The sequence below is a fragment of the Protopterus annectens genome, chromosome 2.part0, assembly GCF_019279795.1.
Source record: "Protopterus annectens isolate FY-2018-M chromosome 2.part0, PAN1.0, whole genome shotgun sequence".
Lineage (NCBI taxonomy): Eukaryota > Metazoa > Chordata > Ceratodontiformes > Protopteridae > Protopterus > Protopterus annectens.
This window is the reverse complement of record NC_056728.1, coordinates 1,133,232,604-1,133,247,904: the sequence shown is the minus strand read 5'-3', so window position 1 is coordinate 1,133,247,904 and position 15,301 is coordinate 1,133,232,604. Positions and strand designations below refer to the sequence as shown.

Genomic DNA, 15,301 nt, shown 5'->3' with positions numbered 1-15,301 from the left:
AAGCTTCTTATGGTAGGAAGTTGAGTTACTAAATTTATAAGCATATAAATGCTGCTTGACAGGGGCACAGGAAATTAACTTTCTTGGGTGGCGTAAGTCAAGGAACTTTGTTGGCTAGGATTACTTAGGCCCTTGGGCCGATAGCCTAGTACCTACCTATGAACCTATAAGCCATAAGTGTAAAAATGATAGTCAAAAATGCATAACTTAAGCTTCCACTAAAATGTACATCTTTTAAAAAAAATAGAAAGGTAAAACCTTCGGTAATCTGAAGAAGGCATATTGCCAAAAGTGCTTATCGGACCTTAAAGGACTGAATTTTATTATTTTACTGGTTCTCCTTTTTGGAATAAACTTTGTTCATTTTATTTATATTTCTCTGGAATTTTGCTGTAGTGGATTACCAAAGGTTTTACCTTTCTTGAATCTATTTTCCATAGGGATCCTTAAACAGTGTAAGAAAAGTTTTTTCTTGTTCATCTTTTAAAAAAATGTATTTTTGATAACTGACAGTGTTCAGTTCAATCCCGGAGGTGGGAATTATGAGGCAATTTTGGAAAAAAAAAGTTAAAATGGCAGTTGAGGCTTAATGCCTGTCATCACGATACTCAACTAAAACTCTGGTATCAAAAGTGTTTTAAAATGAAGGCATGATAGCATTATAGTGTTTTTTTTTTTTTTTTTTTAACTTTGGATTAGCAGTTTTGCTCAGGATTCAGTTATTTACAGATGGTTACTTCATGCAGTGATTAATTAACTGTGATTATTCTTTTTTTAATTTATAAATTTGTGTCGTTTGAGGTTGCTTATGGTTCTGAAGAAGTCCCTTTTAAGTGTTTACTACAAAAGTGCTTAACGGTGTATTACATGTTTTATGGCCCAAACTTCAAATTATAGTATTAATTTCCAAAAATATAACTTCCATTCATCTCCTGAAAGTAAATGAACAGTGAGACAAGCAATCTCATCAAGCAATAAGCAATTTCCCTTACTAAAACGGCCCTTTGTTTGTTTTCACAATCACTAGATGATCAAAGAGCAGGGAGCAAACATATCTGTTGTCATACATTCACTAATTTTCAGTTTTACAACGTAAATGAGCATTGAAATTTTCAAATAACTAATCCGATGACATATGTAATGTAAATCAACCTACTTCAGTGCAAAAATAAGGACTGGACCAAATGTCAGGATTACAGGAATGAGATCACTACACTATAAAGTATGATCAGTGTTTGCCTCTTGAAATTAATACAAAATGCTGAAAAGCAGTACTGGAAGATAATACCGACCAGTGAAAAAAATAAGTTATCTTCTTACCATAATGTTCCATCTGTGTTGTCCATTTTCAGTCATCCTCACCATATGGGAATCGGATCTGACCCTCGGATCTAACTTGGTTGCTATTTCAGCTAGTGGAAGCCTACAAAATCTCGAGCTCCATGCTACTCATAATGCTCTGGTCCCCATTCTCTTCAGATAATATATATATCTTGAAAACAAAAGAAGAGGAGGAAACAAGAAGCCATACAAATTGGCATCGCTGGAGTTAAACACCCTAGGAACATGAGGTGTTGAATGGGTCTTCAGATACAAGCTTCTTCATATAGGGGAGGGGGTAGGAGGGTGGGGAGTTGAGGATGAATGAAAATGGACAACACAGATGAAATGTTACGGTAAGATCATAGCTTCTTTATCTGATGGTGTCAATTTTCATTCATCCACAACATATGGGACAGAGTTGCCAGCTACTGGAGCCCTGGGTGGACCCTAAGGAAAGATGTTCCTGAAAATGGCCATACCAAAGGCCACCTGCTCCCTTGAGACAATATCCAATTTGTAGTGATTAATAAAGGTATGCGGATATGACCAATTAGCAGCTGCACAAATATCTATGGAAGCTCTTGACAGGAATACAGTGGAGGTTGTCATGGATCTAGTACAATGAGCCTTTACATGTCTATGGAGAGGAATATTCAATTTTTTTGTATACAAAGGAAATGCATTCCATTATTCATCTAGCTATAGATACTTTAGTGACAGCTTCTCCCAATCTATGTTGTGCAAAGAAATAAACAGTTGGTCTCATTTCCTTAAATCCTTTGAATGTTGTAAATAAAAATGTAACTGTCTTGTGCACATCAAGTGAATGTAACAAGTATTCTCCTTTGTTATGAAATTTGTAAAGAATACAGGGAGTTTAATGGTCTAGTTAACAGAGGATTCTGAAAGCACCTCCAGTAGAAAGGAAACACTGGTATATAAGGTAACCCTATCCTTCTGAAAGGCTAAGTAAGGAGGTTTCGAGGATAAAGCTTGAAGTTCTGATATTCTTCTGGCTGAAGTTATAGCAACCAGAAAGGTAGTCTTCCAAGATATAAATTTTAAATCACATTTGGCTGCAGCTTCAAAAGGAGACAGGGCTTGCAGTACTAGATTTAAATCCCATGGGGGAACAGGGTCTTTAAAAGGAGAGCTGAGCAAGAGAGTACCCTTCAAAAATAATTTACAAATTTTTGAGGAAGCCAAAGAAGAATCCTGGATTCCCACATGGAAATTTGAAATTGCTGCTAGCTGAACTTTAATCATAGATGAGCTTGCTCCTTTATTAAACAACCCGGCTAGAAAATCAAGAACTGCGTGTACAGGAGCTGTAAAGGAGTCTATGCAATTCTACTCTGCGCAATAAACAAATCATTTCCATTTGCTTTTGTATAATTTTCTGGTGGATGGTTTATGGGATGATAACAGAATGGAACGCACTGGGGAAGAAAGCACACGTTGCCTGGCCATCAATGCAATTGGAGAAACCATGTAGTCAGTCTGAGGGTCAAAATGTCTGGGTGAGACAGTTCTGTCGAATGGGAAGGAAGGTCTAGAGTCAGATCCAGAATCCAAGGTGGAGACAATAGATGAGGCCAAAGAAAGGGGAACCAAACTTGTCAAGCCCAGTATGGTGCAATGAGGATGACTCTGCTCTTCAATCTGACTGCTTTTTGTAGAAATACGGGGATCAAGGGAGTTGGGGGACAGGCATATAACAGACCAACAGACCGGGGGGTCTAATCATGGAGAAGAATATCTCTGTCTGGCTCCCCCACAAGGGTGACTTCTAGAGCACAGAAGCTGCTGCACTTGTTTAGGGGAGATGCAAGGAGATCGCAGCAAGGCTGACCCCACTGATGGAAAATGATTTCCACCATGTTGTGGTTGAGGGACCACTCCTTGTTTGTTGATATACCAAACTACTGACATATTGTCTATTTGAATCGCAAGTGTCCAGAGAGGGAGAGTGTATTGCAGTGCTTGCAACGCAAGAAGCACTGCTCTCATCTCTAGAATGCTGATATGCAGATTGGTCTCTTTGGGGGACTAAGTGCTTTGATGTCTTCCCTAGATAATACTCCCCCCCAATCTGAGAAGTATCTGTGGTCACTATGGCCTTGGGCTGAGGAAGTATGAACAGTTGACTTTGTTGAGACTGGCATGACTGCATCCACCATGAGAGGTAAATTTTACATATTTGGATCACTCTGATCTTGGCAGACATAAGATGACTGAAAAAAGACCACTGTATTTGCATCATCCATTGTAAAAGTCTCATGTGACACCTCACTAGGGGCACTAGGATTATGGCTGCAGACATCAAACCTAGTGCCTGCAGAACTAATCTGGCTGAAATCTTTGTACTGCAAATGATTCTCCTGACTTGGTTTTGGATAGTTTGTACTCGAGGTAATGGAAGGGACACAACCAGGGATTGTGTGTTGAAGATTGCGGCTATGAATTCCAGCTTCTGGGCGGTTTGCAAGTATGATTTGTTGTGATTTACTATGATTCCAAGAATTAAGCAAGTTCTTAGTACCTAGTCTCCTGTTTGTACCAACTGATGCCTAGTTGGGGTGGTGATGAGCTAGTCGTCCAAATATGGGGAAAACCCGGATTCCCCACAGTCTGAGATGTGCTGTTACACTGCCATGCATTTGGTAAGTACCCTGGGGCTGTAGTGAGACCAAAGGGCAGTGCTCTGAATTGAGAGTGACTGGCTCCCACTCAGAAGTGCAAGTACCTCCTGGACCTTCTGTTCATCTTTATGTCACAGTATGCGTCCTGCAGGTCTACAGAGCACACCTAGTCATCCTTTCCCTGAATGGGTAAAATGGACTGTACCATGACCATCCAGAACTTGGTATGCATGGCCGACTTGTTTTGCACACTGAGATGCAAAATCGGAATCCAGTTCCCTGTCTTCTTTGGAACCAAAAAGAACCTTGAGTAAGTTCCAGATCCTATTTGGACTGGTGGAACCTATTGGATGACTCTTTTTGTGAACAACTGCTGAATTTGTTGAATTATCAGCTCCCTCTGACTGCATGAAACATTATGGAGCTTTGTTATTGATGGGAGCAAAAGGAAAAAGGGTATGCTTTATCCACTGGTAATAATTCTCTGCACCCAAGTGTCATTTGTTATATTTAGGCAGACTGTTTGGTGTAGGGAAAGTAAGAGTCCTGACTGAGGAAGACAATCAGGCCTCCTTTCAGGAGCCCTGATACGCCTGTGAAAGAAAGCATCTCTGGACCCTGTATTCTGCAGGCCTCCTTTGCCACAAGGGTGTTTTCACCCATTATTTCCCCCTCTGCCTCTGGGAGAACCAGTTCCACGTAATCTTGGAATGGACCTTGAGATTTTCTGAACCACATTTTGCGGTCTCCTCACCGATTCCTTGAAAAGGTTATGGGGGGGAGGGGTCGGTTGAAAAACTTACTCCAACGGCAGACAAGTTCTTTTTATCTTTTTCACATCTGGAGAGTGTTTCTTTCACCATGGGTCTGAAGCGTTGATGAAAGAAGACTTGAAAGGCTCCACAAATCACTTTCTGTTATGTTGGAGATGAACATCATGGACAAGTTCACAATTGTTTGTAAAGTAGTCAAATGAGGAGACACAGATGCACGGGCTTCTTCCTAGGAACTTCCTCAGTGGGGTTGTCTGGGGAAGTATCGAAAGAGGTAAGACTCTCAGACTGGGTAGAATGGAAGCACTGGGCTGGCTGTCCCAGTGGCGTACAGTGGTGAGGATCACATGACAAAGTCAGTTGGGTGGTCAATGGTGGAAACAAGATGGGAGGACCTACCTGATCTGTGAGTACAGAGAAGACCCTCTTCACCACCTCAAAGTCTGACCCCCCCCAGGGGGGGGGAGACCAATGGAGCAGAGAGAGGAGTCCCTGTTCTAGCAGCTCCCCCCTCCTCATAGGCTGTCCACCTGAGGAAGAAGCTGGAGCCGAACTATCAAACATCAAAGCTCTGAGAGGGAGAGAAGGCTCCAAGAACCTCAGAGTCAACTGAACCCCCCTCGGATCCAATATGGAAGCTTTGGCTCTGAGAGCTGATGACCTCAGAGTCACTGTCAGATCCCAAGATACCAGTCTCTTTGGATTCAACACAGATGAGCTCAGAGCACTTAGATCCAATACCTCTGATCCGACATGTTGAGTCAGAGCAGGAGTAGAAGCTTGTGGAAGTCCCTAAGGCCACCCTTCTGAAGTTGTTCCGTGACCAGTTCTCTCACCATCCTTGCCACATCTGCTTCAGTAAGACTTCTGGAAGAGTGGCAGGATACAATAGAAAAAGGCCAAGCGCACCTATCCAGAAAGGGAGAGAGTGCCCTAGACAGTACTGGATTCAATGACAGAAGTAGACAGTCTGAGGAAGGGTTTTCGGATCCAAAAACTTTGGATCCAAAACTGTTTTTTTCTTAGGATCCAGGGATATCATTTTTGGCAGATCTGAAGATTTATGAGACATTGGTAAAGTTGGATCTGACCTAGGCACTTTTTTCTTCAGTTCTGGGGAGAACTGAGCCTCAGCTGAACTGGACCTTTTTGTATGGTCCCGCATCTTGGATGAAGTTTAAGGTTGGAACCTAGAGATAGCTTGGGAAAAAGTTGAGGGTAACATCCCTTTCAAAATCAACTTTTTCTTCTTTCTGTGAGGGCCCTATGCTTGTTCAGATGTTTGGGTCCCAAGCAGTACACAGACAAGGAATGACCATCTGAAAAGGGCATCTTGTGTCTGCATTTTGTGCACTTTTAAAAAAAACCTTTCTCAGACATATTCCTGCAGAGAGATACCTGTTAAAAAAGGAAAGTAATTCAAAGTTACAGATACCACTGTCATGGACTCACACACACACTCTAAAAGATATAGAAATAACTATAATGACAGATTGGATAGTTTTATTTATTTATTTTAAAGATAGAGGGTAGGGAGAAAAAAAATGTACCACTAACAGTACCAAGAAAAAGGACAGATTCTAGAACTACAGTGACAGGAGGAATATTACAGAAAAGATACAATAATATGATAAATTAAGTTTTTTTTAATGGACTTGTCTCTATCAAGAAGATGAGACTCGAGAGTAGTCAGCACCTACAAGATCTGAGGGGAATGTGAACCAGAGCATTATGGATAGGGAGGAGCTCGAGAGTTTATAGGTTTCCAGGAGCTGAAATAATAGCCGAGTTGGATCAGAGTCCCATATGTTGAGGATGAATGAAAACTGACATCATCAGACAGAAGTACTACTAATTTCAGTCAAGACCAATACAAGCATACAGTGTGCTACAAGTTCTACAGTGGATGAACTTTCTGTATACTGTCTTTAGGCATATTGATATTTCCGCCTGTTTATGTGTACATCTTGCTGTGTGTGTGTGTGCACGCATGTATGAATGGGCGAGGCATATGTACATACAAATAAGTGTGTTTATATTTCACCATTTAACATGCTGTGATGATGTGAGGTATTGCCAACTATGCCAGGAGAAGTAGGGCAGTGGATGTGTAACATTTTTACATTTTGTAAAGAATTATATATCATTTATACATCAAACTGATTTTTACAGGTGCTTGTGTTGAAAATGTATTTGTAAAGTTACTTGTGTTAAAAAAATGTGCCAACAGTGGATCCTGTTGGAGAGAAAAGAAATACAGCTGTATGTCAGACTGTATAGTAACTGCTGAAATGAATATATTGTAACAGAGGATACTGGAAGAGAAGAGGTCAATGTCAGTCCCACTATCTTTGAAAAATAATCTGACATTAAATTACCTGGGTTAGGCCATAAAGATTATATTTTACAGTTCTGATTGCAGCCAGAAACTTCAAAATGTCTGTGAAAACCAGAACTAGTAATCCTACTGTATTGCCATTAGGGGTGAGTTGATTGCTACCTTGGAAGGATGGAAGTTTTTGAAATGGTTTTATAGCTTCCAGATGCTATAGCACATTTTAGCAGAGCTCAATGTGTGTGTATTATGACACACAGGTGCTAGATTCTGGTTCAGTTTCTAGTAAAGGGGGGTAGTGTGGGAACCAAGAGTCAGATGATCAGATGTGTGAGATGTCAATTCTGTAACCCAGCACCGAAATGATGTTTTAATACTAGATGAGAGAGAAGTCTCAGGCCAGTCAGCTGGAACCTGACAAAGAAAGATCCCTCACCCAAGTCATCTTGCCTTGCTCTAATAACTAAACTAGGGAACATTAATTCTTTAGTCGGTCTGGAATATATAGTGAGACTAGTTAGGTATTGTTTTTCTGTAAACCTTTTCATCTGTGCTCTTTTTAATATTTCCTGTGACTGAAACTCTGGTGTTTATTGTAAACATATATTTGGCATTTTCATGTTCTTTTATTATTTATTATTAAATGTATTTAAACTTTTCTTCTTTCAGTGTACAGCTAAGTATAAACAGTTTTCCCCTGAAAGCTTGTGAACTCGTTGATATTTACCTGACAAAACGCAGAACTGTAAAAAAAAAAAAAATAACAATACAAATGCTGTTTTAAGTTTATGTACATCAATGATTGTCTACTGTAAGAATTGTTAATCTCTAACATATTGTGTATGAATGCTATATATGTACGCTCTATTTTTTTTCCTCTCTCGTGTGCTGTATTGTATTGTGGAGCTTTTCTCCTCGAGCCTCCGCTGAAAATGGACCTGTGCCCAGTCAGACTTTCCCAGTAAACAAATGTAAAATAAAAAATAAATAAATAAAATTGTGGTTGGTCTTTTAGAGAATATTTTAACCTTTGAGAATACTTATATTTATGTGGTGACATTGTGGCTGCTCCTGACAGTCTTGTTGCATTGGTCAAACATTAACATTAATTTTACTCAGTACAATTGGGTACCCTTGTAAGAGCCTTAGAGTAGATGGCTTTGGAGTGTTATGGTGGCAGTACCTACCTTACAGTCTGGGCAGAGGGACACAGCTAGTAAATCTAGTATGCCAGCCTTTCCCAGGTGTGTGCACGTATGTGAAAATCAAATCTCAAAGAGTGTGTGTGTCAGTTACTTGGAGCAGACATGCAGAACACTGGTTTTACAGAGAAGGTGGTGGAGGACTTGGCTTGGAAAACTCGGCTGAGGACTCAACTCTACAGCTGTGTCAGTGGGGGAGTCTTATTTGGGGGCCTGGAGAGAGAGAAAGAGAAACCCAGCCCCAGGACTGAGTGTGCTCCCTGTGTGCTCTTAAGGGAAATTGTGCTTGGTGCAGAGAGCTGCATGATGCAGCTGGAAATACTGTGTGCATCTATTTTTGTTCCAAGCGAATGTCCCTCACCGGTGTCAGTGATGAGGATTGAGAATCCTTGCTCGCTTGCCCAGAGGAGGGACGTCACACACACTTCTGCAGGTAAGAGAAGTGAAATTTACTTTAAAATGCTGTGGCACTGTGTGTGGAATGAAATATAACTTATACATTTGTTTTTTGGGTTTTTTTTTTTGTAGCATAGACAAATGTACAAATAAGACATACATATCCAACAAGCAATTAAAGTGCATAACATAAATAATTGTGGACTGTATACTTATTTTGCACAAATAAACTTTTGGAAAACATACCTTCTGTGTTTGTTCTTTCCAGGGCTCTTTTGCCAATAGTAGCTGAATGCTTTGTGGAAGAAGTGATAAACATTCATGCACAGATACTACATCCAATAGGCGATGTCCTAGGAAAGCTCCATGGCTACTTAAAAGAGCATTTTGTTGTTTCCATGGCAACCAATTTGCACTGACACCAAGAAGCAAAGGTATACTAAAGTCAGCCCAAGAAGCCACAGCAGCTGCAAAGATCAGAAGTAGAAAATCTGCAGCCTGTAAAAGAAAAGGGAAATTTTATACACTGTAATTTTATGACTAACCATCTAGAAGTCAGACATAATGGTGCAGCTTAACTGTGGCTATTAACTTAATAGGAACATTAACTCATACTTATATGTCACCTCAGAATAGACTGAGTGACCAAAACACTTAATTAGCTATAACTGAAGTTTCTTCTGTTTTGGTAGAATGCCCTTCATCTCTGTTTAACTGTTCACACTCCTGTTAATGAGCATTTATATGTGGTAAAAGCTTTCCCATACTAGTATCACAGACAAAGTAAAAAAAGGCACTTCTATTTATCAAAACTGCTAAAAAAATTATGAATGACCACTGTGGGGGGAGAAAACAGATATGTTCTTGTTAGAAAAATATGTATTAATGTGTGTATTAGCAATATGCTTAGTGCATTTAGAGCTTGAAAAGGGTTAACACATTTATTCTATTTCATACTGCATAAATCTGTACAAACTGCAGTTGCTTTCTGACCTTGTATGGTTAGCTAAAATCTTGCTTGTGCCTTGGAAATTTACTGAGAAGCAGGTGATTTCTGCTTGCGTTAGGAAAATAATGAATAGAACAATACTACTTGTATGAAACTTAGACAAGAAGTTCCGCTGTGCCATGAGAAAATACACAGCTGTAGAAGTTACAGATAATTAGTGCAAAGCCTTCTTGAAAATATGAACTGCAATCAGCATTTGCTTGTATCTGAATTAGAAAAGTACCTTGAAATGTAACACTGTACAATAGACGCTTGTAAATGGATTAATGGTCACCAAGGCCAGGTTGTTTTTCTCAAAAGTTTCTCACAAATCTAGTCATGTCAGCAGAAAATCTGAGTAACATCTGCTGTAGAACAATACTGAAAGTTGTGTTTGATTATGTCAGCTTAGAAGGCCATGTCTTGTAAAACAGTATAAGAATGAACATACTTCCTGTTAGTAGTTAGACAAATCCTTGTATTTACATGTTTTTGTCTCCTTGCGGCAAGTCAATTAAAAGTGCCTTAACTGAACCTTACGTGTATTGGTCTTTGAAGTTTTTTCCTTTGACAGTTCTTATCAGCTGATCTATGAGAGGGACCCTCCCATGAGTACCAAAAGCCCTTCACCAATCATGATTTAATATTTTTCCCCTCAGAAGATCCCATTTTTAGCCAGTGCTGTGGTATAGAGGGCTAAAGCCCTAACTACAGCCCAGGCAACTCAAGTTCAATTAGCAGTTCAGGTGTCTGAAGTGATGGCATGGATGGGCATTCATCTAGGTGTTCCCTGTGGGGAGAGGTGGACCATAGATGCAAGCAATCCTCAGATGTAAAAGGCAATTGCAGGGGAGGAGGAATACCAAGGGGTAAAGGTCATAAATTCAAAAATGTCTGCAATGGAAGCAGGCAGTGGCATAACCACCGAGCACCATTAGGCTCCATTATGTCCCCAGCCTTAGAATGGAAACAGTCAGAGGGCAGTAGAAGAGGCTGTTAGACCCAGTGATGGATGGTGGTTGTGGCATAACTGGAAAGAATGAAGCAGAACGGGAGCAAAAAAAAGTGCACAAGGTGTGCAGACTTGTTGCTGACGTGTGATAGCATGTCATGATCTGACTATAAAAGTATAAAATCCAACTGTGAATTCATAGCAACTACACCTCTAACAGGTCATATAAACGTATACACCAGTCTGACTTACAGGAAAGAGCAACTGCTGAGGATGGATGGGGATCCATTCAAACAAAGAGGGATGACAAGAGAGAATGTTGGGACCCTTTAAAGGACTTTCCACTTGTAATATAGCTACTACAGTAAGAAAATCTCTCTTCTCTTTCAAATCAGGGACTCTCCTTGAAGGGTCCTACACCTGGACAGAACCCAAAGCAATATATATCAGGTGGGAGGAGCTGCAGCAAACTCCAAAGATAAAGATTCAAAAGGCCTAGTGTAAGGTACCCCATAGGAAACCCATCTCCTGGAGTTGCAGTTGAAACAGCAAAGCTTGGTGGATGTTTGCACTACAGATGAAGTGGTCATGCGGCAAATGTGCGCAATGCTGACATTCTTGAAGTAAGCAGAGGAAAAACAGTACACCCCTCGTGCAGTACCAGTGACCGCAATATTTTCCAAAGGCAATTAGATGTCTGATAACAGACGATACAAGTTGGCAATCCACTTGGAAAGGATTTGTTTAGAAACTTTCATAATTTTCTGACACAAAATAAAAAAAGACAACCTGTTCTGTCTTCTGACTATCATGTTCCCATTTCAAATAAAACCTGGGCCAGCAGTATACATCAAAAGTCTGAGGATCTCTCTACCTAGTTTTTGTCCTAACAAAGAAAACAAGGAGCTGAATGGACAGATACAGAGATAATTCTGATCCCACCTTCAGGAAAGAATATAGCTTAGTCCTATGTGATGCATAATCCTTCTGAAAGACCAAAAATGGTTTCCTATATATGGGATGTGTTACACCTGCTACCCTGTGGGGAGTAGTAGTGCTCACCAGCAAAAAAATAAATAAAAATGTATACACGTAAATACATCATACCATCGGGTTTAAATGAGGAATCAAATCTGCCAGCCATGAAGATCAGATCTCAAAGGGGGTGGATGCTTAAAGGAGGATAGAGATGTAACACTGCAAATTATTTGAACAATCAGTGTTGAACCACAGACCAATTGTTTGTAATGTCAAGACTGGCATAAAAAGCAGACAAATGCACCCTGAAAGTGGAATAACTAAGCTAAAAATTGTACAGACGCCTGAGCTAGGTCAGAATAACCCAAAAATTAACTGATGTGGTGCTTCTGGGTAGAAGTCTCACTAAAGAGTGAACTGTACTGACTAGGAGGGATGACCCTCAAAAGGGAAAGCTTCTTGACAATGTTCATCACTTCTGACACCCCAAAAAAAGACCTGGTTGGATCACTCTACATTACAAGACGTATGTTAGGACTGTGTGCTGTTCCAACCATAGGTAATCTTGACTAGTACTGAGAGAGATTCCTGTATTACCAGGGACCCAACAGCTTGATGCCTCACCGTTCCTGGCCAGGATGGATTGATAAGAATTAGATTTGGTCTTTTTTTCCTCTGAATTTTCTTTGTGATGAGGAGTGGATAAGCATACAGAAAACTCTCATGTAAGTCATGTCACAAGATGCAGAATGCATCTATGATTACCCCAGAGTACCATGCTAAACCAAGTGGATTAGGAAGAACATGACATTCCTCTGAATGACAAAACAGGTTTAATCTCTGGAATGTTCCACTTTGAAAAAGTCTGAAACCAGATAGCCTCCGGTTCTAAAACATCCCAAAATGCCCATCAGCTTGCTTCCATCCAATGGACTGTAAAATCCTGAATTACTGATGTCTATCTGTGTGTCATGGTCAGACAACAATCTTCTCGCTCTATTGGGGGAAAAACTATTATATCGGATGAATGTATAATACAAATGTCAGCTATAATAGCACAGAATGTAATTTCTGGTGTACTGCAAGCCTCGTATATTTTTTTGCATAATTTATTGTAGAAATTTTGTATAATCTCTGTATGTGGAGCTTTTCTCCCCAGGCCTCCACTGAAAATGGGTCTTATCCCAGTCGGACATTCCCAGTAAACAAATGTAAAATAAAATAAATAAAAACTACTACTAGCCCCTTTCCTGTTTAGATACCACATGACTGATTACCTAGTTGTGATGTACAGTCTCCTCTCCTTAGATTCATAGGTTAGTACTAAGCAAACTGCCCTTGCGAGCCATTTTAAGCCTAGCCAATTATCCCTTGTGAGACTCAAACCCTGCACCTTGTGTTTGTAAAGCAAACACCTTAACCATTAGGCCACACTCCCAACCCTCCTGGGGGTATGATAACCATGAATATGGTGCAGTCAATGCAAGCACCCCATTGGTGAGATTATTCTCATAAGTACCTGTGATGGTGAAGGTTTTAGGAATAGGAGTTCCACTAAGAGGTCAACTGTGGTAACTATTACTCCATGATTCAACAACATGGGTGTATACACCGAGAGAAGATCTGCAAGCATGTGATGTCTGAAAGAGCCACATGCATGTCACATTACATTGTGACAATACATATACAGATGCCTGAGCTTGGTCATTTGGATGGTTAGGGGACTCTCAGTTAATGGAACATAAATTGTACCATGAAGATTGTGGCAACCCTCAAGTCTTAAGTTCAGTGCAGGTGCTATGCTTGAATCTTGCTCTACATCTCCACACAGGCTGCCAAAACTATAAGTTCCATGACACCTTCCATGTGCAGAAATGACAGACAATAGAAACAGCATAGCACTGCATCAACACTGGCAATCCTTTGAGAGGGAAATCAGTGTGGATTTATATAAAATAAAGTGATGTTTCCTGGAAACACCAACACAAAGCTATCAGAAACCAGCCATATAGGCAAGGAAAAATGTTGAGATCCTTCTTCTGCAAAGCTTCAACAAGAACAACCAACAAACCAGTAAACATTATTGGTGCTGAAAAAAGTCCAAATGGCAATCATTTGTACTATATGTCATGCCCACACAGGACAAAATGGATGAATCTTTTGCACAGATGATATACAAAAACATGCATTATATCCAAAGATGCATCAAAATGCCTTTCTGCAAACACAGGCAGTCATGCTGAATGAAGTCTTTGAGGTCCAAGATAGAAGAGAAACTGTGCATCCACTTTGGAACCAGGAAGAGAAAGGAGTAAAATTCCAGAACCTATTCCAACTAAGGGACATCCTCTGACTGATTTCAAAAGTGCACTCTGTGGAGGAGGAAATACAAACTCTTAGACATGACTAAGTACAATAAAATATAGAACCCCCAAGTCCATGGTGATAGCTCTCTAGATTGTGAAAAATCTGAGTAGTTTCCTTTCCTAGGGAAACCCTAAGCCATAGTCAGAATTAGTATAGTTGGATTGGTGGCATCATGCTCTTGGGTAATATGGATGTTACAAAAAGGGGCAAGAACATATGATGTTTGCCAGCCTTCCTCAAGAGGCAAAGAAGCTTCCTTTTTGAGACTGGCTAGGTATGGAAGAGCAAGCCTAACCAGCCTCAGGATCAAACTTGCAAAAAGAAAGAGACCAGTGAAAGCTGAGACAAACACCAAAGACACAGGCAGATTCTCAATTTCCTGGAAGAGCTGATAAAAATTAAGTGAATTCAGAATCCATTCAATCTGAGAAGGTCTATCTCCTAACCAGGAAGGCATCTCAAAAGGACTAATTCCTGCCCTAGAAAAGAACCAGCCTATCAAAAGGGAATTTAAGTTAGTCATCCACATTCAGACAAGCTCATTTCAGCAAGCACATTGTCCAAACAATAGCATATGCTGCATCCAAGAGAAAGCAGGCAAAGTATGAATAAAAAAGATGGGCTACATACACAGCATCAAATAGGTATTCCAAAATCATGAAGCCCTTGATGGTTTCAAGTCCCTTTCAAACATCAAGCTCAGAAGGAAGGAGTGGAGAAGTGGAACCAATACAAGTGCACTACACACACACACACACACACACACATACACATACACATATTTCTAAAGCTCAAAGCTACATATCTTCGAACTTCAAACGGCCGAAGGCAGAAGATCGAAGTTTTGAAAGTTCGAAAATTAAATAAAAAATAAAAATAAAAACAAAATTTTCTTTCTTTTACGTTTTATGCTTCAATGGTTCACAGAGTTTTTATAGAATTGTGAAGTGCCCCGAGAACAAATGAAAGTTTATGCAGAAATGTTGGACAAGGTGTTAAAGAATAATTACTTAAAGAATAATTATATTTACTTTGAAGGTCAGTAATTCTTGCAAGAAAAAGAAGTTGTGATGGGGTCCGCATGTGGGCCATTATTTGCAAATATTGTTATGACTGAATGGGAGAGGAATTTTGTGTTTAACAGTAACTTTGTTCAAACATAATGATGAAAAAATCCGATTTTTATTGAACATAGCAATATGACAAATGAATTTTTGAAGTTCACGTATGACATAGATGAGTAGTATATTTCTTAGTGGCATGTTGTTAGTGAAGAATCGGGAGAAGAAAAGATTTATAACAAAAATTTATAGGAAGCAAACATATTCAAATTCACTTTTGCACT

At 39.8% G+C, this 15,301-nt stretch overlaps 1 protein-coding gene across 1 annotated transcript in view; it reads right to left on the bottom strand.

The window, feature by feature from the left end:
* The window catches only part of FOCAD (focadhesin), a 2,336,882-nt gene that overhangs the window by 112,537 nt on the left and 2,209,044 nt on the right, over positions 1–15,301 (bottom strand). The window contains exon 44 of the mRNA XM_044060381.1: positions 8,918–9,169. Coding sequence (XP_043916316.1) covers positions 8,918–9,169 — 252 coding nt within the window. The remainder of the gene's footprint in view (positions 1–8,917; positions 9,170–15,301) is intronic.